The 25,793-nt window shown below is 49.4% G+C and overlaps 4 protein-coding genes across 8 annotated transcripts; all 4 read right to left on the reverse strand.

Annotated features, from left to right (window-relative positions):
- Positions 1-256: 256 nt before the first annotated feature.
- Positions 257-16,599, reverse strand: LOC132072790 (UDP-glucuronosyltransferase 2A2-like). Of its 3 annotated transcripts, XM_059471289.1 has the most exons (8): positions 16,527-16,599; positions 11,956-12,850; positions 9,560-10,192; positions 5,480-5,628; positions 4,135-4,266; positions 3,646-3,733; positions 2,804-3,023; positions 257-1,612 (listed from the first exon to the last, which is right to left on the reverse strand). In XM_059471289.1, the coding sequence occupies exons 2-8, from the start codon at positions 12,689-12,691 to the stop codon at positions 1,336-1,338; spliced, it is 2,235 nt and encodes a 744-aa protein (XP_059327272.1). In that variant the 5' UTR covers positions 12,692-12,850; positions 16,527-16,599; the 3' UTR covers positions 257-1,335. The 3 variants fall into 3 exon arrangements, with proteins under 3 accessions (XP_059327272.1, XP_059327273.1, XP_059327274.1); XM_059471290.1 differs by lacking the exon at positions 9,560-10,192; XM_059471291.1 differs by lacking the exons at positions 9,560-10,192; positions 11,956-12,850; positions 16,527-16,599 and adding an exon at positions 7,136-7,859.
- Positions 16,600-17,005: 406 nt separating this feature from the next.
- Positions 17,006-19,366, reverse strand: LOC132072005 (sulfotransferase 1B1-like). Of its 2 annotated transcripts, none has more exons than XM_059469885.1 (8): positions 19,233-19,366; positions 18,579-18,727; positions 18,221-18,349; positions 18,035-18,132; positions 17,729-17,855; positions 17,557-17,651; positions 17,297-17,477; positions 17,006-17,225 (listed from the first exon to the last, which is right to left on the reverse strand). In XM_059469885.1, the coding sequence occupies exons 2-8, from the start codon at positions 18,724-18,726 to the stop codon at positions 17,113-17,115; spliced, it is 891 nt and encodes a 296-aa protein (XP_059325868.1). In that variant the 5' UTR covers position 18,727; positions 19,233-19,366; the 3' UTR covers positions 17,006-17,112. The 2 variants fall into 2 exon arrangements, with proteins under 2 accessions (XP_059325868.1, XP_059325869.1); XM_059469886.1 differs by having other exon boundaries at positions 18,579-18,730; positions 19,233-19,346.
- A 362-nt stretch (positions 19,367-19,728) lies between these two features.
- On the reverse strand, positions 19,729-22,594 carry LOC132072003 (sulfotransferase 1B1-like). 2 transcript variants are annotated; one of them, XM_059469884.1, is made up of 8 exons: positions 22,582-22,594; positions 21,208-21,356; positions 20,899-21,027; positions 20,691-20,788; positions 20,458-20,584; positions 20,286-20,380; positions 20,026-20,206; positions 19,729-19,954 (listed from the first exon to the last, which is right to left on the reverse strand). In XM_059469884.1, the coding sequence occupies exons 2-8, from the start codon at positions 21,353-21,355 to the stop codon at positions 19,842-19,844; spliced, it is 891 nt and encodes a 296-aa protein (XP_059325867.1). In that variant the 5' UTR covers position 21,356; positions 22,582-22,594; the 3' UTR covers positions 19,729-19,841. The 2 variants fall into 2 exon arrangements, with proteins under 2 accessions (XP_059325867.1, XP_059325866.1); XM_059469883.1 differs by lacking the exon at positions 22,582-22,594 and adding an exon at positions 22,031-22,201.
- A 986-nt stretch (positions 22,595-23,580) lies between these two features.
- LOC132072228 (sulfotransferase 1 family member D1-like) lies at positions 23,581-25,559 on the reverse strand. Its single transcript, XM_059470363.1, has 7 exons — positions 25,004-25,559; positions 24,805-24,930; positions 24,603-24,700; positions 24,384-24,510; positions 24,211-24,305; positions 23,951-24,131; positions 23,581-23,817 (listed from the first exon to the last, which is right to left on the reverse strand). The coding sequence occupies exons 1-7, from the start codon at positions 25,437-25,439 to the stop codon at positions 23,705-23,707; spliced, it is 1,176 nt and encodes a 391-aa protein (XP_059326346.1). The 5' UTR covers positions 25,440-25,559; the 3' UTR covers positions 23,581-23,704.
- Between the last annotated feature and the right edge of the window lie 234 nt (positions 25,560-25,793).

Below are 25,793 nucleotides of genomic sequence, written 5' to 3' on the forward strand. Positions count from 1 at the left end.
CACCTCTCTGAATAGTTACAGCAACCCCTTTCTGATTTGGGGCCTTAGTGTCATGCAGTTCCCCTTTCTATTCACTGTGCATATTCCTGGTTATGATTCCATCATGACAACAGGAACAGTATACCAGAAATTGCCATGATATGCAGTTTTCTTCTTGTAACCCCTGTATAGTTTGGAAACAGTTGAGCTTTTGTAAGTGTTGTAGTATGAAGAAGTTTAAGCAGATGTTGAAACATGACAATACTAATAAAAAAAATTGATGTGGCATAAGGAATTTTATTATGTAAACAAATAATCATGTTCTGTTTGAAAACAATTCCAGAGTATTTAAAAATGTCAGTTAAAATCTGAGCGGGATTTTTCTTGAGTAAGCAGGCACAGCAGTGAAATAACCTTACCTGGAACATGAGGCCTGAACTAGCAGCATTTTAAAGGTATCTTTAACACCTGAAGAGGTACTATGCTTACTACCACTCCTATGTGACCCAAGTGCAGCACTATTTTCTCTCCAGCTCTTCAGGCAAGGCAAGTGGCTATTGCACTGTTTCCACATGGAATGTTACTTCTTGGCAAGTTCCCTCTCTGGAGGTTTTCCTGCATTTATCAATTAGCATAGCTCAGAGGCCTTTGGGGTTAAGGTGGGCAAGTTCCTGACAGAGGTGGTTTTCATGCCCCTGCAGTGTTGCAGTTAGAATGATGGCCTGTGAAGTAAGAATTCCTGACTGAATGGAAAAGAGAAATGGTTCCCAGGAAAGTAATGTTTATGGTGGTCTCAGGATTCTAATCTCCACTCAGCCCCCAAGTAGTCAGTGCATTTGCCACTTGCAGCTCCCAGTTTTCATGATTGTGGTCCTTCAGATGGGCACTTTTTAGGAGCCCCTGATCTTGGATTCACTGTCTAGTCTGGAGAGTTCCTAACAAGAGAGGAGGCATTTTGGTTGTGAATCAGTGATGAAGCCTGCATAACACTAGAGGAGAGGACAGAGTTAGGATAAGGAGCCTGGTTGCAGACCCATAGGGCAAGGCTGAATTTATGAAATATACCAAAATATTTGAGATATTTGAAAATATAGAGCAATAATTACCATGGCAAGGACCATGTGTGATCAGCTAACATGGTTCCAAGGGATAAAGCAACTATAATTTAGTTTTATTTAGACAAGAAGGAATTTGCTGTCTAAGTAAGCAGCTCTGCCCCACAGCAGCTTTGTTGTGGTGCATTCATGATAAGCCCAGCTTAAAGCACATCCCAATAAGCTTGTTCACCAGCCAATGTGCATAAATGCCTTGCTGAGTCAGCCTAGGAGAAGAAAACTGCTGATGGAAACAAGGTGTCTATTCTGTCTTCCTCTTTGCAATCCTGCCACATCTTCTACAGCAACATAGGCAGCACTTGAAAAGAATGAAGACAATAGTGGCTATACAGGTGAACAAGAATGCCAGAACATCCAGAGAGTGATACTGGTACCAGGTGAGATGGTGAGCAGCTGGTCTCAAGTGCTTTGCTCCTTTGTGACGCATCACAAATTCAATCCAGAAGACAGCTCTGTCCAGAGGCTTAACAGGCTGGTCATGCTGTATCTTGGATAACTTTAGAGCATTTTCCTTATAGCTGGGGAAAAAAAACAAGCAGAAACCGAAGAGATTTTTCACTTATTTCTGAAATAAACCATTTAGCACCTGGCAGTCCTCTTGAGGAAGGTAGACAGTCCTGCTTTTACTTTCATCAGTCTTATTTAAATATATTTGAAGCTCGTCCAGTTTATTCCTCTATGTGTAAAATTGGGTTAAAAATAGTAATAGAGAAAGCCAGTATTTTACAAAATAGTTATTCAAAATTATTCCAGATACTCCTTAAAAAAAAATTGAAACATTTACAGCATTTCTGTTCCAGTATCATAGTGTGCTGATTTAGGCTGGGATAGTTAACATTCTTCGTAGTAGCTGGTGTGGGCTATTTTTTGGATTTGTGTTGGAAGCAGTGTTGATACAATAGGGATGTTTTCCTTACTGCTGCGCTTATACTGAGTCAAGGCCTTTTCTGTCTCTCACACCACCCCACAGTGAGGAGGCTGGGAGGGGCACAGCAAGGAAAGCTGATCCCAACTGACCTGAGGGGATTCCAGACCCTATGGTGTCAGGCTCATGTACCAGCTGCCATCCAGGTTGTTACAGATCACCTCCACCGTGGCTGACTCCCTCAGATACTAGATACCTCCATCAGTGCTGGCCCATTTGATTCAGGAATTTGCAGGTTCTTACTTGAAGGAACACCTGTCCTTCACACTGGATGGGAGTTGCTGCTAAAGATTGAGGACTTCTGCATTTTTCCAATCCCTTTGTCTGTGGTCTTATCCTTAGCAAGCGATCCCAGCTGCTGGGCTTCCTTCTCCTCTGAGTCCTGACTGATAGGTACAATAACCTAAGAATACTGCTAAGTCAGGGGTAGGAGAAAAAACTGTTATGACTACAGGCAGCTAAGATCTAATAAAACTAGAATTATGTCCTCCAGAGGATTTACACTAGTAGAGAGCTCTCAAAAGCTCCTCTGAAGTTTCCAAGACCTGTTTTTCTCAAAGCACTCATAAAATGCGGTATAAGGAAAAGCCAATTACTTATCTCTCCTTTTTGAGAAATGCTGATTCTCAGACAGGAAAGATGGCCTTCATCTGAAATCCAAACTTCAGCTACTCTTCCATTTTCCATTCCCAGAAGAGCCAGCAGAATTTTTCACATGAGCAGCCCAGGATTTTAATGACATCTACTTAAGGCAAGAGTACTGTAAGACAAAAGCAAAACTCACGTGGAATTGTAAATTACTGTCTTCAGTGCATCAACCAGATCCTGTGTCTTCATTGTGTTGAAATCCACCTGAACTGCAGCTCCTTTTGCTACCATGTGAGCAAGGTTGTCATGCTGGTCAGCAAACATGGGAATCCCAACCATTGGGATCCCATGGTAGATGGCTTCATAGAGCCCATTGGTCCCACCATGTGTAATAAAGGCCTTTGTCAAAGGATGGCCTGGAACAAAGAAGGAGAGGGGTGTGTTACAGCAGCTGTGGCAGGGTGCATTCACTGGGGTGTGAACACTGCATAGAGGGGACAATGCCCTGCTAGAGAAGGGAAACAGCCCTGACCTCTGGATCAGCAGCAGAGCTTGCATGCTTAGCTTTCACAAAGTCATAATTATTTTAACACAACATGTGAATCAGCACATCCATGCAGAATACCCCACAGTTACTTCAGCCCTTTGCTATTGTGCAGTTGTAGTTTTCACACGGTATCAGGGTCAGAACAGACCCGTGCTTCAACCTTGCTTAGGTCAAGCATTTTGAAGAATGAGTCCTGGAGATGAACTGCAGAGGTCAAATCCAACTCCAGAGTACATCTCTGCTTTGGTCTTTACTCCTGCCTACGGGTGCTTATGAGCCCTTCAGACAACTGCCACCAAGCTCACCAAAGTCAGAGCCTTTTAGGAGACAAAGGCTCCCAAGAGCAAAGCTCTGCAGCTTAAGCTGTGAAAGTAAGTGTATCCACTTGGTTTCATTACATGGTTCTGGCTAGATTTAACAATTCCAGTGGAAAGAAAAAAGGAAACAGTTTTTCCAAGTGTGCAATCCATCCCACATAGAAACAGTCTTACCAAGCAGGTCGTTTTGTGGTATCCAGTCAAAAATCCTGGTGTTGGAGCCCAGAGTTTCTGGTTTTTTCCCTTTGTAACGCCATAGGACCTTGAACAATGGAAGAATAACATAAACACAGTGCATGTGACATGCCTTTCTGTATTATTGCATGTAATTTAGAGCTTTATCTCAAACCCATATACCTTTTCCAATAATTTAGATAGCTTTGGCTGCAGTTGAACTCTTTGAGCGGTTATTATGCTAATTATAAAAAATGCATGGAGTGATTTTTGTATTTTGGCGTGTAGATGCACCTCCATGTCATTTGGGTCAGAGGAGGTGAAACACCACAACTCCCCATGAAGTAACTCAGCTGTGTGTCTCTCTGAGAGAACCCAGCTTCCTGGCTGTATCACATCCAGCAGGGATCCAGGTAAACAGGCCACTCCAAACATGAAAGGGAGTGAAAAAAACAAGGCAACTTGTTTGAGGCTTGAAAAGAAATTCACCTTCTGTGGAAGCTGGCTGAGGGCTTTGGCAATCACATTACTTTTTTCATCACTTAGGCTGTGGACCATTGACCCAAGAGTGAATACGATGACACCATGTTCCCCTGAGCTCTGAACAAATTCTTCCATTTCCTAGGAGAGGCAGAAAACATACCAGGGGTAATTGCACAATGCAGATTTCACAGATTTCTGTGAATAGAGAGCATAACCTTTTCAGCTTATTCAGGAAATGATGGTGGTGTGAATGCCTCCTGACAGAAGGGCTTGACAAAGACTGACCTGGGCCTGTGGAAAACAGTCGGTTTCTCCCAAACGAGGAGCGGGACAAGTTAAGACAGGTGACAGGTGCTTTGTCTTTTTGAAAGCAAGTTTTGGGATTCATTTCAGGCAGCAGGAATGAATCCTGGCATTATCATGAGCCGACCATACATACTCTATGACACTCTCCTTAGCATGATCATGGTTCTGGATTTTACTGGAACAAGTACTTTGTATTATATAGCTCTGCTGAAACCTGAGAGGGTGTTTCAGCATCCTGATCGCAGATTCACCAAGTTGGTGCTGTCACTTCGCTAGTCAGACAGTTCTCATTTCTTACAATGTACCACATTGCTCAAAACATCATCTACAAATCAGAGCAATAGGTTTTCCTGTTCCTTTTATTAGTTAGTATCATGTGAACTGGAGCAGTAACATGCGAAAGAGAATGGTTATCCATTTTCCCCAAGCTCAACCCATGCTACAGGGGAGTGGGAAGAGAGTTAGAAGGTTTCTTTTAGTAGAAAACTTGCACTGAAGATGACCTATATCTTCCAAGGCTCCTACAGGAAAGATAATCTACACTGGAGTCATGTTGTCATCTTCAGTATTTGGGAGTTTCAAATTCCACCTGAATACTTCAATTCACAGAGAGCATAAGCTGGAGATACTCAGTGCATTACTCCCTTTTAGCTGTCTTAAACTAAGGTACAATAGAAAAAGTGTTTATCACTCATGTATTTCTGCAAGTTTTGACCCCATTTTACCTAAAGAATTTGTCTTGTCACAGTGCCTTCTGGCATCAGGTATTTCAATGTTATCATGGGCTGCAAGTCTGTGTCTTAGAATTAAATATTACATTTAAGTACCCTGAGGTAGCATCTATTTTCTCCTAAAGCAGACACTCTATTACCCTGTGCTGACATCCTCTTTTGAGACAGTAGGCTGTAAACCAGCCCTCAGTTTGGACAAGGATGGACAGATGCTAAATAACAATGAGCTTTCGCAAGACAGGGCTTGTGTGGTTATCAGGGAGAGAAACAGCCATTGTAACAAACGAGCCAACAGAAAAATGAGGTTGGGATACCTTTGGTAATGGTTTTGCAGGCTGGCAATGAAGTCCTCCAACAAACTCAAAGTTGGGCAAGAAAGGGCGTGGAAATTCAAAATCCCAGTATGTTCTGATTAACCAAATTTCTGCTTTCCCCATCGTCTCACACAGGGTTGTGGGCCTTCCTGTGGTCAAGGTACAAGAGGTTTACAACATGCCCCGAAGCGACCTTGTTTGTTCTGGATTGTGAAACAGGAGCCTTACCTTTGTCTTTTGGCACTCCCAATCAGCATAGTTTATCAAACCATGCATAAAATGAAAACATCAACAAATCTGGATCTATTCCTTGCCCTGACCTGTGTTCAGCTTTAGCAGGTGGCCAGGAGCACAAGGTACAATCCTTAAAAGGATTTTGAACCTTCGTGATTACTTTAGAGAAGTACAAGTGAGAAGCTTTTAGTATCTGATATAGAAGTGCAATTCTTGTAGTGCTGAATATTACCTGTGCTTGTAGTAAAAACAGAGCACACTTGGGAAAGAGAACAATCACAGAAAATTTAGTTCCAAATAAAACATGAGTGAATCAGAGTGATGATCACCTGTCAGGGAGGAGGAAAGTTTTTAAACAAAGTTCTGTAGCATTTTTCAAATGGTGACTCATTTAGCAGCTGCTCAGATAACAATAAAACACCGGTACAGACATCTCTAGTATTCTTGAGGACTGGGTCAGCTGCTTCTGACACATATTGGGAAAAATTGGCCAACTTCATAGATACTTTTAATATCATTTTACGCAATATCCAATATTTCTAGAAATCCATCCGAAAAAAAAAATCTGTTGGTAATTGATGCTTTATAGTTTACCATTTGGAAAAATATATATTCTTAGGTAGATGATGCAAGTTTTCTTTGCAGTATTTTCTCCACAAAGTTAAACTGGGGCGTAAAAGGGTTTGAAGTATTGAGAAACAGTTTTCCAAAGCCAGCCTAATGCAAGCAGGAATCAAGCTAAATAAGCAGCAAGGTAAAAATTATCCATAGGGCATCTTCTTACACTAGCTGATAAGTATAATAATCTACACCAGTAATTTTTTATTTATATTTAAATTAGAGAGCAATGAATCAGTTATAAAGTTGCTGAAGTGAAAATTAAGTTCGCATTACAAGTAGAGTGATATAAAGGTGTAATTAAATCTTTCTGTTGGATTAAAAAATTAAATCCAGCGAAGAGGGACTAGTTTTCAGAGCACAAAGGTGTTCTTTGCAAATGCAGGAAAAGATTGGACAGAAACAGAAGAAATGCCCTTGTGTTTGCTGTTCACTTGTTATCTGCCTAAACTTAGATACCCTGGAAAATATTCAAAGTCCATTGTACTAAAACGAACTCTCTGTTAAATGTTGAATCAAGCCTGAGTTGTACTATGTTGGAGTAAAATTTTCGGGTATGTTGTAGTTTAAGGAGACTGTTTCAAACTCTGAATGGTGGATGAAAGGGAAAGGTGACAGCATTTATTGTTGAGAATCTGAACTCACACTCAGCAACCTGCACTATGCAGAATTGCAAGATACTTCAGGATTGCCACCTCTGCTTGCCTTTGAGAAAGAGTATTTTGAGACAACAGCACGATGGTCCCAAAGCATTCAAAAGGCACAACCTATGCAAGAAAAGAAACCACTCAACAGCTGCCTTACCTAAGACATTACTGTAGTACCCATCCCATTCATCTTGCCAAAACTTCAGGAAAAATAAATCCATGAAAATATAAAAGAGGAAGTTCTGTAGTCTTTCCACAAAGGACATGTGGTGTGTCAGCCCCATTGTGCTGGCAGGCACATAGGAAGGTGGGGACGGGAGCCCACCGCACAGCCGCTCTACCACATTCCCCTCTGAGAAGCGGAAGCTGTAGACAAAAGGGATCTCTAGCATTTCTGCTACAAGCTCCCCACCTACAGACAGGGGGTCAGCGATCAGAACATCAAACTTGGCCTGCTGCAGCTTTGCTATCAGGTGAGAGTTCATCACCAAAGTGTCACAAGTCTGCTTTGACATATTGGTAAAGACCTCCAGTTGCTCTTTCATCTTCCACATGATCTCCCAGGGGAAGAGATTAAAGGCTTCATTCATCCAGAAATTGAGAAAGTCTTCCATGGAGGCATCAAGGGTCTCCTGGCTAAAGGGGACTTGCAGGACCTCAAAAGTGAAAGGGGAGGAGGTGTCCTGGTAGTTGATGAGCAGATTGCATGAAGGCACCAGCACAGTCACTTCATGACCCCGGAGAACGAGCTCTTGCAGAAGCACTTTCACATTGATCCAGTGGCTGGCATCGGTGGGCCAGACCACCACCCTCCCACAAAAAGCAGTGCTGCAGCAGTATGTGTAGGCCCAGAGCAGCCAGGGGAACTTTGGCCCCAACATTTCAGCATTCCATGTACGACTCTGCTCTGACTGAACTGGAAGCAGTTCACAGCTTCACTGTGCAAATATTTTAGAGCCAGCCAATTACAAGTGGCATTTGTTTGGTGACTAGGCTGGCAAACGTGACAAGATTGGCAAACATCATAACACAAAACGACATTCATGGGAGGGCTGGGCAAGCAGTAAAACCCATTCTGGAGTGTTCTGCAGAGCCACAGCTGATCTCAAAATTATAGCAGCTCCTATCTGCTCACCACAAAGTGCATTTTGCAGCATGTGAAGACTAGAAGCCTTTTCCTTGTGTTGTGGTTTAATCTTGATAGGCAGCTAGGCACCACAGAGCCTCTGAATCTCCCAGAGTAGGAAGAGAAAAGGAAGGGCAAAAGTTAAAAAACTCATGGATTGAGAATGAGACAACTTAAAAAAAAAAAAAGGAAAAAGGAAAAAAGAAATAGAGCAAGAAAACCAAGTGATGCAAAAAGAACAGTTGCTCATACCAGCCAATGACCAGTGAGTCCCTGAGAAACATCAGCCCTGACAAATTTCTTCCCCGTATCTTTTATTTTGCTGAGCACAAAAGCATTATGGGCTGGGGTGAGTTGGGGTCAGCTGTCCCAGCTGTGTCCCCTCCCAACTTCTTGTCTATCTCCAGCCCCCTCTCTGGTGGGTTGGGCTGAGAGGCAGAAAAGGCCTTGACACTCTGTAAGCACTGCTCAGCCCTAATTATAACATCTCTGTGTTATCAAAACTTTTCAGCGCAAATCCATCATGCAGCCCATGAAAGCTAACCAAACGGGTATTGCACTTGGAGCCTTAACTGCTAAACCTTGCAGTTCACAATAAAAAAAGACACCACAAGATCCAAACAGCTCTGAGGCTTACACAACAGACATCAAACTGTGCTTCAGCCAGCACAAGATTTTCTAGTCTCTGTCATCATAATATGATAAGAAACAAAAAGGCACCGCTGGATACTCTTAAGAGTAGGATACCTTAACAACTTAGCTCTCTCAGCTAAATTGTTACTCAGAATTACACCTTACTAGTGAAATATAAATAAAACCACTTTAAAGTCTCATATTGAAATACCCATTTTATCTCCCCACTAGCAATGCATATGTTTGGCCTGTTTCTTTTTAAGCATCACCTAGAGCAAAAATGGAAAAATAATTGTACAACTATTATTTTTTTAAAAATTAAAAACCACTTACAAATAAATATAACTATAATAGTTTTTCAGACACTTTCAGAAAAGCAAAGAACCATGTCTCTGCAGATCTAATCTCCTGGATTTTTAAAGGTCCAGATGAGGATATTGCCTCTAATTTTGAGACAAGGTAGCAAGAAGTGTGCTATGGGAAAAAAAGTACTGGTGTTTGTTGGGTATATAGTATTTTACTGTTCTTAGTTTATGTCTTGATTTATCTATGAATATGACTAGTGAGCCCTGTTTCAAGTGCTTTAGCACTGTTTTACTGTGTACAACAGTACTTGTACAGACTTAGCTCTACCTCTGTAGCAGGTCAGGATTAACAGGCAATGTTTGTACTTGCCTGGATTGCTTGACTTGATGCAGGAATTTTGAAAGGAGAGTGAATTTGGGGCTGTCTTGCTCCTGATTTGTGCCTTAACCTCTCATCTCTGGGAATTTACTCTTGTGTGCACAGCAGATGTAATTTCTGGAAAGAGACCAGCCTTACCTAAAACTTCACTGTAGTATTGATCCCAGTTTGCCCAGAGAACGTAGTGAAACATGAAATCTTGCAGAGCATAGCCGAGGGTGTTTTTCAGCCTTTGCCAGAAGGTCATCCTATCTGTTAGGCTGGTTAGGGTGGTTGGTACATAGGAAGGAGGTGCTGGGAGTGTTCCACAGAGCCGCTCCACCGTGTTGCCCATGGAGAACCGGAACGTATACACAAAGGGGATACCCAGCTTCTCAGCAACCAGCTCCCCACTGGGAAACAGTGGGTCTGCCAAAAGGAGGTCGAAGGCAGATGCCCTCAGTCTTTCCATCAGGGCCTCATTCTTCACAACTCCATCACAAATGATTTTGTTTATGTTCTTCATCTGCAACATCATTTGAACTATCTTGTAAGTACCTTTCCAGATAGGTAGCTCTTTCTCCTCATAAAAAAAAAAATAAAACATTTTATCCATTAAGTCAGTCATCTCCTTTTTGGTGATTGGCACCTCAATCACCTCAAACTGGAAGGGTGAGGGCTTGGTGGGATTGACGATGAGGAAGCACGAAGGCAGCAGCACAGTCACCTCATGGCCCCGGGCCACAAGCTCCTGTAGTATGTTCTCCATGTTCAGCCAGTGGCTGTTGTCAGCTGGCCAGACCAGCACCTTCCCCCCAGACCCCCAGCCCAGCACGGCCAGCAGCACCAGGAGCACGGCCACCTCCTTCCCTGCCATAGCCTGCCCTGTGTGGCAATGCCTCTGTGAGATTCCTTCACCGGGAGCAGTGGCACTCCTGAACTGGGCTGGGAGTTGACACTGCCTTGATCCCAAGGGCAGGGAGCCAAAGGTAGGCTGTGTGAAATCCTGTACTGGATAATGGCACATTTAATATCATGTTTACCTAGGGCACAAAAAAGGTGACTGGCACCAGCTGACACCCTCTGGTGGTAAGCAGCTTGCTGAAGCTGGAAGATGCGATTCCTCTGGAGCAGCAGAGAAAGCCATCAGCCCTAGGGGGCTCAGTCCAGCAAGGATTGTATCCTGATGGTAATCCTGTCCCTCCTGCCCATCTAACTACAGGTTCTGTGTTACTTGTTTGGTAGAAGAGGTAACTTTTTCATTCTTCTGGCTCTTTGAAACACAGCTGGGTAGGCAGCAAAGATGTTCACTGACTGTGTGGGCAACCTTTTGCTTTTATAAAGCCACTAAGCATTCCTTTAGAGCATGCCTAAGTTGTTGATCCGGGACTGCAGCCCAAGAGTTGCATCTCAAATGCATGAAACTACACAGGAAGTTACACCAGTAACAGAGTAAGACCGTCCTCATGTGAACTTGCCTCTTACAGAGCACCGTGGGAGACCAGGAGGGGATAGTGCAGGCTTCCTGCCTGCCATTAAGAGACAATTATGCAATATAAATTGATCCAGAAAATCCATCAATTTGATTTATATGGTCCCTCCTGATGTGCAGTTAAGAAATACTGTAAGTTCTCTTTTCTGTGCAACAGAATCATCATTACAGGGTTTCTGCCCAGTGCTGTTACACAATGGTTTCCTAGTGTTGTCATCCAAGGCTTTTGGTATGGTTTTCATGCTGCCTAGACACCCTTTCTGGAACAAAAATGTGGGTCATGGAAGGTCACAGCTGGACTGTGAGGAGCCAAACTGAGATACCCCATGTACTGTATCCATAACACTAGCTTGGTGTACTTGTGGAGTCTTGCATCATGCAGGTATTTGCAGGCAATTGAACACTGAGATATTGGCAAGAAGTCTTATTGAAGAGCTCAATGGGAAGGTAGTAGAAATGACATGTGATTAATAATAAACATGTTTTTCTACCTGATCACTCAAAACTGTCCAGAAGAAAAGCCTGCAGAGAAAGGTTTGTTGTTTTCAGTTTGCTTTGTGGGTAGGAGGGTATGTGCTAAATAAAACTTGTTTTGTGCAGAGAGAATTGGTTTTATATGACCAGTGACATAAGTGAGGTCTCTATTACAAAGCCACAATGCACTTAAATATTGCTACTGAGGCTGACAAGGCTGGCTTGTAATTCACCAGCTCTCCCCTCCTTGTTATGGTCCTCTGGATGAGGAAAATGGCTCTGTTCTTGGCTGCTTTCTGTGCAAGCAGTCACCCTTGCTGAGAGCCCTGTATGGTGTGGAAGTCATATCAAACTCCACGCTACAATTATGACAAAAGTCAAATCCGTCGTTTGGAATGGCCCTGATCCTGTCTGTATGCAATGGCATAGCAGGACAGCACCCTGACTGTTTGTGGCTCAGCTCCTTTTTAGGGACAACAGGCAAACTCTTGCTGACCGTTCTATTGACTTTGTGACCCTGGTGGGTTCCTAGCTCTGCAGATCATAAGGACAGACTGTATAACGAGAAGTGAAGTGTCAGAAGGCTTACCTAAGACCTTGCTGTAGTAGGTATCCCAATGTCCCCAGTAGCTCTGGAAAACATAGTCTTGCAGGTGGTAAGACACAAAGTTTTTTACTCTCTCCCCAAAAGACATGCGGTCAGTGAGCTCAGACAGGGCTGCAGGCGTGTAGGATGGTGGGGCAGGGATCTTGCCACAGTGCCTTTCCAGAGTGAAGGCTGGGGAGAACCGTAGCGAGTAGACAAAGGGAATGCCCAGCTTGAGAGCCAGGAGCTCCCCACAGGGGGTCACGGCATCTGACAGCAGCAGGTCAAAGCCAGAGCCCTGCAGACGAGCCATCAGCTCTTGGTTGTTCAGCACTGCGTCGCACATCATCTTGTTCATCTCCTGCCAGCCTATGGACAGTCTTCCCAGCTCCTTGTAAAACCGCCAGAAGGTCAAGATGGTTGGCCTGTGGTTGAGCCACAGGTCCACTATACCATTAATCAGGGCTTCAGGTAAATCTTTCTCGTAGGGCACGTTATAGATCTCAAACTTCTCCGTGGTCTTGGGTCTGGGTTCAATGAAGAGGCTAGCGTTGGCTACCAGGATGGTAAAGCTGTGCCCACGGCGGATGAGCTCCTGTACCATTACATTCATGTTCAGCCAGTGGCTGCCTTCTGTTGGCCAAACCAGTACCTTCCCACAGAAGACAGGCCCTAGAAGAGCAAACTGAAAAAGCAGCAGCTGGAGGTATTTCTTTGAGCCAGTTGTTTTCATGGCCATGGCAGAGTCAGGGGCTAGATAGTCCGGGAATTTTCCCTTCCAGTTGGGAGTTCTGCGCCTCTGTGTTGTGTTTGATGGCTCCTTACTAGCACTCTTAGCAGAAGAGAGACTTTGCTGTTGCACAGGTAGTGCCTTTATAACCTGTGTTTTGTCTGAGCTCTGAAAAAAAAAAAAGTTTGGTGATGCATTTTTCCCTTTCTGCCTTCTACCCTGTTAGCTTCCCACTGAGGGAGTTCTATTCTCCTGTTAAGAGGATGATAGCAATCCTCCCTGCTGTCAAAGAAGCCAGTCCCCTGGATGCCAGCCCTGAGACTCAAACAATTCCCTTGCATTTTTTCTATGAACTAGCAATGCCAGAGGCAGGCCAAGGAATAAGAGGCCAAAGGGCTGACTTGGAAGTGTCATCCTTTTTCACAGTGAGATGCTAAAAGTGCTGATATTTCTTATGCTGAGAGAAGTCAACAAATCCTTCCTTTGGTTGATGAAAATGCCAATAATAAGAGATAATTTGTTCTAATAGGTCACTGATAGCTTCCAACTGCTCTCAGATAACAATGGACAGCGAGTCCATTGTTACTGCCTGTGACGCATCACCACCAACCTGGTCATGTTGTGGGCTCAGTTCAGATATCCAAACATGGGTTTGGTCCTCTTCTGGACCCTAAAGAGCAAAACCTACATCATCTGGGATGGCTCTCACTTGGAAAGTTGTCCCTTGAATATAAACACCATGCCTGGAAGCAGTTCTTTAACCACCTGGAGCCAAAATTATAACTAAAACCCACACATACAATGACACACTCAATCCAACACAATTTGGGAAACAAATGCCATGCAGCAAAAAACTCTTACCTAGCAGAGTCTTCCGAGGTACATAAACATTGTGCTCTGAGTTGCAAGGTGCAATATGCTACACCTGTTTGCTGCTTTTCCTTGCTGCTCCCCTCCTCTGTGCCTGGGCTGCTTCAGCAGGATTGGTTATCAGGCAGAAGGAGCTTAAGTAAATTACCCTCTGAGCTGGACTTCTCAAAAGGAGGAAGTAATAAAATACGGGATGATGCCAACAAGGCATGGATTCTGTACTTGTTCATTGCTTTGTTATGCACTGGGAATTTAATGGTTGAGATGCTATTTCCCTTGCCAGGATATACTATAATGTTGTTACAGAGCCAAGTTCTTTGGAAGTCTTTGTATGCTAGAGATAAGAAATATGGTGTCTGACTGCTAAAAATATTTTTTTACTCCCTTTATGGTCCCAGGTTTGTTACTATGTCACAAACAAAATTGTTTGTGACATAGTAGATATGTATATAAACTCAACAGGAACAAAGAGTGAATCTTGTGGTTTGTTTGCAGAGGTTTTCAAAAGTTGGTGTTGTCAGTGCAAATTTCCAAAAGTTGGTATGTTACCTGTGTTGGCTCTGTGGCCCTTGATTCTGGAGATCTAGGCAAGTGTTTAATAACCTGAAAATATAGGAATCTAAAGATGCATTTCAATGATTTTTAAGTATTGTCCACAATATTCAACAGGGATTTTTCTAAACCCTCAGAATCCAGGACTATTATGCCAGCATGTTTCAACCATAATTTGGGTTTACAGCCAGGAATTTCACTACAGTCTCTCCACAGACCTCTGTATCCAGAGTAAGATTTTTTTTCAGGCTAATATCACTTATTTTATGAAGTCCTATAAGAAACTTACAATTTTCCCAGCAGCTACTGAAAGGCCATGTTCATATGGGCTAGAGCAGATCACAGAGCCATAGAATCCATCCCGAGCTGGAAAGGACTCACAAGGATCACTGAAGTCTAACTCCTGCCCCTGCAGAGGACAGCCCCAAGAATCACACCATGCCTGAGAGCATTGTCCAAATGTTTCTTGAACTCCCTCAGGCTTGGTGCTGTGACCACTTCTCTGGAAAAAAACCTTAGATGGGAACTTTTTTTTTGTTTCCAACCCTTTAGTATCAAATTCCTCCACAGCAAACAAGAGCAATTGCTAGGGGAATCAAAGAGTTAAAATTGTTTTGTTTCCATGGCCAGCTCTAAAGATGATACTCAGATTACTCAGATCAGAGAAGATACGCATTTTGAGAGGATTAAAGTACAAAATCTAGCACATGAGAGAGAAGTGGAGCAGAAGAAAGTAGATGGTGTTAGGTGTCTGTATTTCACACATCTAACATTACTAACAGAAGTGCTGCAAATAGTGATGCAACTTCCAGCCTTGTTAAAAAACAACAGACTTTTCAAGGCTAAGGCCCTCATGCAAAAGTTAGGCAATGCAAACTGATGTTTTCCACACACGGGTCACTTCACCATTGTGCTGGCTGGCTGGGGGCTCCAGTGTGCATGGCACTTTGATTTCTAGGAAACCCCCATGCCAGCCAGAACCTCAGAAATTCTGGGCCAGGGTGGGGAAGGGGAAAAGGGAAGCTTTTGCCCTGAAGAAGCACCAAATGACTCTGTGCTTTCCCTTTCACTTAATGCAATGAAGCAGCTTCTGGTCTGAAAGCAGACTTTAAAAAGTCTTCACTAGCTTTTTTTTTTTTTTTTGGGGGGGGGGGGGGATGTTGCCAGGAAGGGAGTGTACTGAATTGGGAAAATTTCAAAGTTGGCTCATCCCTACACGCAGATGTGACAGGATTGAGCAATTCTGCAAAGTCACATGTGCATGGGCTCAGTAAAAGCACATGTGCTTTGTAATCCCCAGGGTTGAGGGAAACTCCAGCAAAATTAGTGAGATAAAAATTGCCTCACCGTGACCATCTTTCTTGAATAAATTGTATCTTTTTACCTCTGCACTGTTACTGCAGGATGAAAAAAACAGGGTAGGTTTATAGGCGCTTGGATTTTTTTATTCATTTTGAGATTCTGTGAACTCTCTTCACTGCTGCTGTAATGCTGCAGGGGCACCTTGGCAGGTAAACAACAGCAATCAGGGTGACTGGCATGGGAGCCATTTCCACTCTGAAAGCCAAAACATTAAAGAAGTGAGAGAAGGTTCAGGCCAAGCTTGGTGTCCCTGCTAGGAATCTGCATTGTTGGTGGAAGAATAGGTGCTGCACCCTGTCCTTGTCAGTGAGGAGCAGCCACAGACTTGCCCAAGCCTCCTGCAGATGTGGCACACTCCTATCTTGCCAGATGTGGCACACTCCTATCTGTCCAACCGCCCAGGGAAAGCTGCATGCTATGGTGATGGGCGCATCTACAAATCCCATGGGTATGGGCATGATGAGACTCATCTAGACCAGCCCAAAAGGGAGGAGTTGCTCTCTCCAATCCACCTTTTCATGAATGTTTGCTGTTCATGCTCCCATGGCAAGCCTTTCCCCGTGACTTTCCCAGTCGTCCTGCCAATCATTTGTTTTAGTGGGACAGTTGCTGCTGAGGCAGTAAGGATCTGGGGAAAGAGCAGGGAGGCTATGAGCCAGGGCAGCCGGGTCACCATTCCAGCCTGGGGAGCAGCAGTGATAGCACCAGAGGGCACCGCTGCCATGGCTGCACCCACTGCTGGGAACAGGATCCCAACTGCAGTGACAGGAGCACACCCAGAGCCCCAGCAAGGACAGGGGCCCCAACAACGTGCCAGCATCACCCAGAGCAAGCACTTCTTCCCTTGCCTCAGCACCCTGGGGAGCAGGGAACTGGAACTGAACGCTGCCATCGCCTCGGTCTCAGTATCCCTGGGGATATTGCAGGAGACCCCAGAGCAGGGGAAGGTTTAGGGGTGGTGATTGCACTCCAAAGTACCCCAAACCCACCACCCAGGACTGCACACATGCAGCTCTGTGCAGCTGAGCATGGGCAGAGCACCCAGGCACACCCATCTCACCTAAGACCTGCTGCTCTGCGCCGGGAGAGTGACACGAGGAAGGTGACGCCAGGAAGGTGAGAACAGGAGGGTGACAGCAGCAGTTTTTAAGGGCAGAGAGGCAGGGTGCTGAGGGCAGTAATGTTTACCAATGCTGTGGCTGCAGGGAAGGGAGGAGCAAAGGCAGGGAGAAACCAGCAGCCACTGACCTGCAGGCAGGGCCACAGAAGATATCTCAACCCCACCAGTACTGCTCTTCCCCACAGGTCCCAGGAAACATCCTGCTGTGTGAGGGGGGAAGGAAACCAACATGATCCCCGCGTGCAGTTTTGTCAAAAGCGCCTGCGATCCCATGAGCTGCTGCTGGCAATCCCCCCACCACAGCGGCTAAGGGGTGACACCTGCTTGTCCCAGCCCAAGAAGGGAACAGCAGCCCCAGGGGGACACCTGGGTTGGGATCAGCAGAAGCTCAGGACAGTGAGCAGCACCCCATGGCAGGGTCAGGGAGCACATTTTATTTCTCTCCACCACTTCCAGGGGAGGGAAGGAAAGGCAGCAGCGCCACCACAGCACAGGGCGGATCTGGGGGGTGTCTGGCGGCGTCCCCTCAGATCTGAGTGCGGAAGCACAGGTCAGTGCCTGACATCTTCTGCGCATAGTCCTGCTCAAAGCGCTCGTTCTGGGCCACGGTGAAGTGGTTCTTCCAGTCCCCGGTGGTGCCTGTGGCCGGGAGAGATGGGGCTCAGCAGGGGCCGGGGCAGGCAGCGCGCCAGGCCCCCGCAGCCGCTCACCTTTGCGCATGAAGGGCGACACGCTCTGGTCCATGAGGTCAGAGGGAATATTGGTGTAGTTGGTGGCAGGGTTGTCCCTCATGGCCTCGAAGGACGTGTGTCGGGTGATGGTGTCCAGCGCCGCATCCGACAGCTTCTGCCCCAGGAACTGGGCCACCTTGGCAACCTCCCGCCGCAGGTCCTGTGCGACACAGGCCGACACTCACCCCCCCTGCCAACCCCAGACCCCCTCCACACCACCATCCCTCCTACCCCATCACCTCCTTCAAGTCCTCGTAGAAGAGGTAGAGAATGGGGTGATCCTTCCTGCGCTCCCAGTAGCCCTTGACGTGGTCGTACCAGGAGCCATACGCCACTGCATGGGGAGAGCAGCCAGTAGGTGACAGTCCCCTGCAGGGTCCCCTGCATGCACTTAGGGGTGCCCTGTCCCACCTCTGCCAGCCATGAACTTCTCCAGGTACTCGGCCCATGTCCCAGGGTTTGGCAGGAACTTGTTCATCAAATCAAAGTGGTAGTAGGAGACGGCCACGTCCTTGGCGTTGCGTCCCACATAGACCATCTGCAGATGGGCCATGGATGTATGAGGGGCAGCCCCAGGAGCCCCAGCAGGGAGGATGCTCCAGCTCCTGGATCTTCTACGAACACTTAAGATGCTGGAGGTAGCAGTGGGGAGTCCTGTTTCATGGGAACAGGGCTGCTGCAATTCCCTCCAAGGCAGGGACAAGGGTAGGGCGTTACCTTGCAGCGGTTTTCCCAGAAGGATTTGGGCAGGATATGTGTCGGCAGGTGAGTCTTCACCACGCGGGGGGAGGGCATGGTGGCCAGCAGGTCTGTTCCTGGGGGATCCCGGTGCAATTCCTCAGTGAACCCTTGGCAAAGACCCTTGGGACTCAGCCCCTGTGGGGTACCCCTGCACCTCACTACCTGCTGCCATCTTCCCAGGGGCAGAGAACTCCAGCATGGGCACTCTCTTGCTGATAATGTCCCGCTTGCACTTCTCAGGATCTCCGCCTTGCAGGATCATATCCACAATCTCGCTGACCCAGGTGGTGCCTGGGGAAAGAAAACCATGAAGGGGAGCAGCCAGGGCAGCATTGGGTGTCTCAGCACTGACAATCCCTCAGACCTCAACCAGATGCCATGGGGGAAAAGGGAAATCTTACACAACTCTGTCCTGACAGCGCCTAAATGTGCTGCATACACCCAGGCAGTGGGTCTCAGCTGAACAACACACTTGCCTACCCCGTACCAGCACATCTGGTACTGCCTTGAGGATACTCACCGGATTTGGGGTAGGTGACCACCACAATGTCCTCAGGGCAGCTCTGGAAGGTGTCAATCCGTTCCCAGTTGTGGGCAAAGGCATTGACCATGGGGATGCCGTGCACGGTGAGGCAGGGCTGACGCAGGTAGGGGTCCGAATCAGCCATCCTGCTGGGGACAGGGACGTGGAACAGGGCTGGCTGATGAGGGCAGGTTCCCCTCACCCTCTCAGGGTGGCTGTGAGCCAGGGCAGCCTGGTCAGCTGGCACTGTGCCTGCTCAGGGAGCGGCAGTGATAGCACCAGAGCACAGACCAGAGGTCACCGCAGCCATCGCTGCACACACTGCTGGGAACAGGGATCCCAGCTGTGGGGACAGGAGCACACCCAGAGCCCCAGCAAGGACAGGGGTGCCCACAGCGTGCCAGTATCGCCCAGACCCAGGGGACTACACTAGAACAGCACCTCTTCCCTTGCCTCAGCACCCCTGGAGAGCAGGGAACTGGGTCCCTGGGGATATTGCAGGAGACCACAGGTCAGGGAAGGTTTAGGGCTGCTGATTGCACACAAACACAAAATGCCCCAAACCCACCACCCTGGACCCTGCAGCATGCAGCTCTGTGCAGCTGAGCATGGGCAGAGCACCCACAGGGCACCCCAGGACACCCATCTCACCTCAGACCTGCTGGTCTGTGCCGGGAGGGTGACACCAGGACGGTGACTCCAGGAGGGTGACAGCAGAGGACAGGGAGACTCGGGGCCTCCCTCGGTAATAGCAGAAAGGAGAAGGAAAGAGGCAGGGCGCTGAGGGCAGTAATGTTTGCCAGCCCAGCAGCTGTGGAAAGGGAGGAGCAAAGGCAGGGAGAAACCGGCAGCGACTGACCTGCAGGCAGGGCCACAGAGGACATCTCAGCCCCACAGGTCCCAGGCAACATCCTGCTGTGTGAGGGGAAGTAGGACACCTCTCACTGCCCACACCCACCCAGCATGCTCCCTATACACAGATTTGCCAAAACCTCCTGCGATCCCATGAGCTGCTGCTGGCAATCCCCCCACCACAGCGGCTGAGGGGTGACACCTGCTTGTCCCAGCCCAAGAAGGGAACAGCAGCCCCAGGGGGACACCTGGGTTGGGATCAGCAGAAGCTCAGGACAGTGAGCAGCACCCCATGGCAGGGTCAGGGAGCACATTTTATTTCTCTCCACCACTTCCAGGGGAGGGAAGGAAAGGCAGCAGTGCCACCACAGCACAGGGCGGATCTGGGGGGTGTCTGGCGGCGTCCCCTCAGATCTGAGTGCGGAAGCACAGGTCAGTGCCTGACATCTTCTGCGCATAGTCCTGCTCAAAGCGCTCGTTCTGGGCCACGGTGAAGTGGTTCTTCCAGTCCCCGGTGGTGCCTGTGGCCGGGAGAGATGGGGCTCAGCAGGGGCCGGGGCAGGCAGCGCGCCAGGCCCCCGCAGCCGCTCACCTTTGCGCATGAAGGGCGACACGCTCTGGTCCATGAGGTCAGAGGGAATATTGGTGTAGTTGGTGGCAGGGTTGTCCCTCATGGCCTCGAAGGACGTGTGTCGGGTGATGGTGTCCAGCGCCGCATCCGACAGCTTCTGCCCCAGGAACTGGGCCACCTTGGCAACCTCCCGCCGCAGGTCCTGTGCGACACAGGCCGACACTCACCCCCCCTGCCAACCCCGGACCCCCTCCACACCACCATCCCTCCTACCCCATCACCTCCTTCAAGTCCTCGTAGAAGAGGTAGAGAATGGGGTGATCCTTCCTGCGCTCCCAGTAGCCCTTGACGTGGTCGTACCAGGAACCATACGCCACTGCATGGGGAGAGCAGCCAGTAGGTGACAGTCCCCTGCAGGGTCCCCTGCATGCACTTAGGGGTGCCCTGTCCCACCTCTGCCAGCCATGAACTTCTCCAGGTACTCGGCCCATGTCCCAGGGTGAGGGTGGAACTTGTTCATCAGATCAAAGTGGTAGTAGGAGACGGCCACGTCCTTGGCGTTGCGTCCCACATAGACCATCTGCAGAAAGCTTGGTGGCATGTGGGGACTTGCAAGGTCCCAACAGGGCAGGGTGCTCCCTTATGGGGGCTGGATCCCTCCAGGTATGTTCATTCCAGCCTGTTACCTTGCAGCGGTTTTCCCAGAAGGATTTGGGCAAGATGTGAGCTGGGATGTGGGTCTTGATGATGCGAGGGGATGGCATGGCCTCCAGCTGCTTTGTGCCTGTAAGGATTTCCCCCAGAAATGATCCCACTGTGGTGCCCACCCATACAAAAACAAACTGTCCCCATGCAGCACCCATTGCCACCCACCACCCTCTGCCACCCCACTACCTGGTGGTAACTTCCCAGGAGCAGCAAACTCCATCATGGGCACCCGCTCCCAAATGACATCCTGCTTGCACTTTTCCGGGTCACCGCCTTTCAGGACCATGTCCATGATCTCACTGACCCAGGTGGTGCCTGGTGGGGAGAGGTTGGGTGTCCAGCTGATGCCATTCCCACTGAAGACCCATCTCGGGCACCAGAGGGTCACCATCTACCAGTGTTGCCTTTTGGCACACCCCTGGTCCCAGCCCAGGCACCGGCAGCATGGGCTCCCTCCCTGAGCCTGGCCCTCCTTTGGTGCCTGGGCACGCTCACCGGATTTGGGGTAGGTGGCCACCACAATGTCCTCAGGGCGGCTCTGGAAGGTGTCAATCCGTTCCCAGTTGTGGGCAAAGGCATTGACCATGGGGATGCCGTGCACAGTGAGCCAGGGCTGCCGCAGGTAGGGGTCCGAATCAGCCATCCTGCTGGGGACAGGGACGTGGAGCAGGGATATGGCTGGCAGGGCCATCTCCTTCCCTAGGTGCCCCAAAATCCCTGCTGTACCCAGCCATCCTGGCCTTAGGAGGGAAACCATGCCCTCCTTGCTGGCATTGCAGGAGGTGGCACCTGAGTTCCATGGGGGTTTTGGGGTGCAGGTGGCAGTGCAGGGGAAGTGGAAGGGCATGGCCAGCTCTGGGGGTTCAGGTCAGACAGGCAGCGGGCAGCTGCCCATACCAAGCTGGCAGCGCTGTTCCTGGATGTAAAAACTCTCAGGGGCATTCCTGGCTGGAGCTGCAGGCTGCTTTTCTCTTTGCTTTTTCCTCCCCATCTCCCTGTCGTACGGCAGCACGGGAGGAAGCCTTGCTTTCAGGGGGCTTGAGTGAGGGTTTGACAGTCACAGGAACGAGGAGCAGAACTCAGAACTCACTCCCTAGGAAGCCTTTCCACCCACGGCTCAGGACAGAAACGCTGGACATGCCAGCGGCAAAACCCCCGCCCTGTGATTTCTGGATTTTTGGAGACAAGCTTGGTGTCTTGCTCCCATCTCCCGGGGGCTTGCGGGGACACGGAGCCCCCGCACCCACACTCCCAGGCCCCCGGCTTATGAGGCCAGGGCACCCCGAAACGCCATGCCCAAAGTCCCCCGGCTACTTGCCTCTTTTCCGGGCGCTCTGGCAGGGAGGAGGCAAAGCTCGGCCCGCCGCTTGCGGGGCGGGATTTGTTATTTTCCTTCCCCTGCCCGGAAGATGGAGGGGCCGGGGGGCACCGCTGGGACAGGAGCCCGGACAGACCCGGTCCCGGTGCTGCGGTGGGAGGAGTGCGGGGAAGGGGCGAGCGGGGATGGGGACGGTCCCCAAATGCCTGTGATGAGCTATCCGCGCTCAAGCGCCCGTCGGGACGCACACGGGCAGCGGGAGTGGGAATCACAGCTTCCCTCTCCACCCGCTGAAGTAAACAAAGGGAGGAAATCCCGACCCACATCCCGGGATATTGAACATCACCCTGTCCTGGTCCAAGAGTCACCTGCGTGGACGTCCCCAGCTCCTCACACCGATGTGGGGCTTGCGAACGGGATGTGGGGTTCAGGCTTTGGTTGTACCCCTACTCCACTCAAATATAGGTCCAAAGTTTGTGAGGTTGCAAAGCACAAGTGCTCCTGGGAAAAGTGTTTAAGGGTGCCGATGGTGGGGAAATGTTCTTCCTTACCTTAGCTGGGAGGGAGTGGGAAGGGCAGGAGAGATGGCAGCTGGGCAGAGTCAGCAGCTCAGCTGTTGGCAGCCTTGAGATAAACGTCCCTGATTTATCTCCAGGGCCAAATTCCTGGTAAGATGAGGCATGCCATGGCAGGTGTTCAGGTGTTTTGCTGTCCACGTGCCAGCAAAATTGGCTGCATGTGCAAAGCCAGGAGCTGGGTAAGCACATCTTCCAGTGGAAGGCATCATGGCATTTACATGAATGTGTGAAAAGGATTTATTTCTGTGAGGCAGGTCCCCTCATAGCACTGCTGCTCTTTAGCAGTTGGATCTGGGCTGCATCTCTTTCAGGATAGAACAATCTCATGAGGCTGTCTTGCCAAGAAGCTGCAGTTTTAGAAACTGAAGAACTGGCCAGAAATGGGGTGTAAATGGGGAACTTGGGGCTCCAAAGCACACCCTTCTCCCAGTGGGACAGGGACTGGTTTGCTCCAGGCATCCCAGAGCAAGGGCAAGGTGCAGCCAGGTTGAAAGGTGTGTTCTTTATCCAGCAAGGACAGTGATGTTGCTGAGCCTGGCCACACAGCAGCAGGGAGCTGTTTCCCTTCACCTTTGTTCCTACAGACCATGGGCTGCCAAGCTCCAACTGGGCCAAGGAGAGCCTGACCACCACCCACTCTGTCAAGAAACCTGCCCCAACCCAGCGGCATGAAAGCTCCTGTGCACGCAAGGGCTGCGGCAGCACTGGATTCGCTGGTGCTCTGGGGATTTTCCATTCATCATCAATCTTTTTTCCCTCCAGGCACCTTGGCAGGCTGGGGCAGCCCAAGCTGGCAGGGGCCAGTGGTGGTTTCTGGGAAGGTGCCTACTCCTGGTGATGCCTGACCATCATTAAAAATCCACTGTGTGCCCACCCTCTCTTCTGATGACCATGAAGGTGTTTCCAGATACTCCCTAGAGTTCAGGGGATCCAAGCCCCACCCTCATTTTCTCTGAAGGCAATGACTCAGCCTCCATTTATCACAATTTATTGCAAGGGGAAAAGTGAATTAGTGCAAGAATCTCCATCTGAATCCATCCTCCCCACTGGGAGAGCAAGGGGAAGCACAGTCCTCCCGGGAAAGGAGATAAGCCCCTCACACTTCCATCTGGAAGTGGAGGTCAGAGCCTGCCATGAGCTCTTGGTAGTGCTGGTCAAAGCGCTCGTTCTGGGCCACAGTGAAGTGGTTCTTCCAGTCTCCAGATACCCCTGGGGGCAAGAAAATAACTGGGGTAAATCCTCACACACATGACATATTTGCAGCCACAGATGGGGGCTCAAACACAATCCAGGGACATCCCTCCCAAATCCTCCACCACCGAACCCCCAGCTGAACCCCCACCTTTCCGGAGGAAGGGGGAGATGCTGTGATCCATCAAGATGGGGAGCATGGTCTCATAGTTGGCAGCAGGGTTCTTCTTCATCTCCTGGAAGGAGGTGTGGTGCAGAATCCTATCTACTATTCCCTCTGCCAACTCCTTGCCCAGGAACTGCAAGATCTTCTGCACTTCTTGCCGTGGGTCCTGCAGGGTGACTGACATGAGCAGGCAGCCAAAAAGCTGGGGGGCAACCAGGGCTCCTTCCCCTACATCCCACCCTCACCTTTTTCATGTCCTCATAGAAGAGGTAGAGTATCTTCTTCTCCTGCTTCTTCTCCCACCATCCGCGCACGTGGTCGTACCAGGATCCGTAGGGCACTGTGGGATATGATCAAGGGATTAGCTGGAAAGAGGAGTAGCAGGGGATGTCCTTCCCACAGGTGGCTCAGCTCACACCTTTGCCAGCCATGAAGTTCTCCAAGAACTCGGCCTTCGTGCCAGGGTCCTGGTGTATCTTGGCCATCTGGTGGAAGTAGTAGTAGGAGATGGCAACATCCTTGGGGTTGCGGGCCATGTAGATAATCTGGAGAGAGCCAAGGATGTGTTTGGGAGGTACACAGTGGTGCCTCCTCCCCACCAACCCAGAGCAGAGACAGGGAGCACCTGCCACGTTACCTTGCAGTCCTTCTCCCAGAAGGAGGTCGGAAGGAGCTGGACTGGGAGATGGGTCTTTACCAGCCGTGGGGATGGGGTGCTCTCCAGCTGCTCAATACCTGTGGCACAGGGGACTTAGAGGTGTGAGCCCCAGCACCCTCACCCCCGAGCTGGCTCTGTTCCCTCTCCACCCAAGCCAGGCAGCTGGGCTGGGGAAACTCACCACTCATTTCCCCAGGGGCCTTCAACTCCAGGAAGGGCACGCGGTTGTAGATGGCATCCCGTCGGCACTTCTCCACATCGCCATCGTGGTAGATCATGTCCATGATCTCGCTCAGCCACGTTGTGCCTGCCACACAGGGACAGCATTGCAAAGGTTGGTGTCACCCCATACCCCTGCACCCTCCCCCAGGACCACTCACCCGATTTGGGGTAGGTGGAGATGAGCACGTCGTCTGGACGGGCTTGGAAAGCCTTCACCCGTGGCCAGCCCTCAATGAAGCTCTTGTAGAGGGGGATGCCATGGAGGCTTCCCAGCTCCTGCACGATTTCAGCTTCCTGCTCCATGGCTGACAGTGGGTCCACACAGCACTGGCTGTCTTCCCTGCTGGCAGCCTCCACTACCTCCAAACTGGCTGGCACCTGTGCCAGGACTGTGCCTGGGGCAGTACTGGGTTTTGTGCCAGGACTGTGCCTGGGGCAGTGCCCCATCAGGCAAAGTCCAGCCCAATACACGTGGCAGAGGTCCTGCCAGTGCCACAGGAGCATGCCCTGATCCCTGGTAGGATACTTTGGTAACGTGGATGCTGGCCAGGCACTAAACCCAAGCCATAAGGGGTCAGGAATGGAGCCCAGCATCACCTCTCCTCCCACCTGTCTGCACTTTCCCTTTAATGAGTGCCATGGGGTTGTGGAGGTGCAGAGACAGCTCTGCCACCCAGGGCCCCCACACCTCTCAGGATTCCACCTGCTCTGGTGCCCAGGAGCCCTGGCAGCTCCACCCTTCTGCCACACCCAAGCTGTAAAGGTTCAGGAGAGCTGGCTCAGCTACAGAGCACAGCTATGGACCTGGCTGAGGGTGCTGCAAGCAGGGGGAGTCCTCCTTTCTGCCCTCCTGAGTGCTCCTTTGATGTCTCTTGTAGGAAAGGGCTGCATAGGCTGATCTGCTCCATCCTGGATGAGCTGATCCAGCAGGTTGTGCAGTACAGGAAC

The sequence above is a fragment of the Ammospiza nelsoni genome, chromosome 4 (assembly GCF_027579445.1).
Source record: "Ammospiza nelsoni isolate bAmmNel1 chromosome 4, bAmmNel1.pri, whole genome shotgun sequence".
Classification (NCBI taxonomy): Eukaryota; Metazoa; Chordata; class Aves; order Passeriformes; family Passerellidae; genus Ammospiza; species Ammospiza nelsoni.

Bases quoted from the DNA above. Each gene is read 5' to 3' on its own strand.
- LOC132072228 (XM_059470363.1), bottom strand. From the start codon at position 25,439: ATGCTGGGCTCCATTCCTGACCCCTTATGGCTTGGGTTTAGTGCCTGG. The intron at 24,931-25,003 runs GTGAGTGGTCCT...CCTGTGTGGCAG, and splicing joins CTCCACCTACCCCAAATCGG to GCACAACGTGGCTGAGCGAG. The intron at 24,132-24,210 runs GTGAGGGTGGGA...GTCACCCTGCAG, and splicing joins TCTATGAGGACATGAAAAAG to GACCCACGGCAAGAAGTGCA.
- LOC132072003 (XM_059469884.1), bottom strand. From the start codon at position 21,355: ATGGCTGATTCGGACCCCTACCTGCGGCAGCCCTGGCTCACTGTGCAC. The intron at 21,028-21,207 runs GTGAGCGTGCCC...TCTCCCCACCAG, and splicing joins GGCCACCTACCCCAAATCCG to GCACCACCTGGGTCAGTGAG. The intron at 19,955-20,025 runs GTGAGCGGCTGC...TCCCGGCCACAG, and splicing joins GTCGCCCTTCATGCGCAAAG to GCACCACCGGGGACTGGAAG.
- LOC132072790 (XM_059471289.1), bottom strand. From the start codon at position 12,691: ATGGCCATGAAAACAACTGGCTCAAAGAAATACCTCCAGCTGCTGCTT. The intron at 10,193-11,955 runs GTAAGCCTTCTG...TGGTCTGGCCAG, and splicing joins CTACTACAGCAAGGTCTTAG to CTGACAACAGCCACTGGCTG. The intron at 5,629-9,559 runs GTAAGGCTGGTC...CCTTGACCACAG, and splicing joins ATACTACAGTGAAGTTTTAG to GAAGGCCCACAACCCTGTGT.
- LOC132072005 (XM_059469885.1), bottom strand. From the start codon at position 18,726: ATGGCTGATTCGGACCCCTACCTGCGTCAGCCCTGCCTCACCGTGCAC. The intron at 17,652-17,728 runs GTGGGACAGGGC...CTCCCCATGCAG, and splicing joins GAAGTTCATGGCTGGCAGAG to TGGCGTATGGCTCCTGGTAC. The intron at 17,478-17,556 runs GTGATGGGGTAG...TGTGTCGCACAG, and splicing joins TCTACGAGGACTTGAAGGAG to GACCTGCGGCGGGAGGTTGC.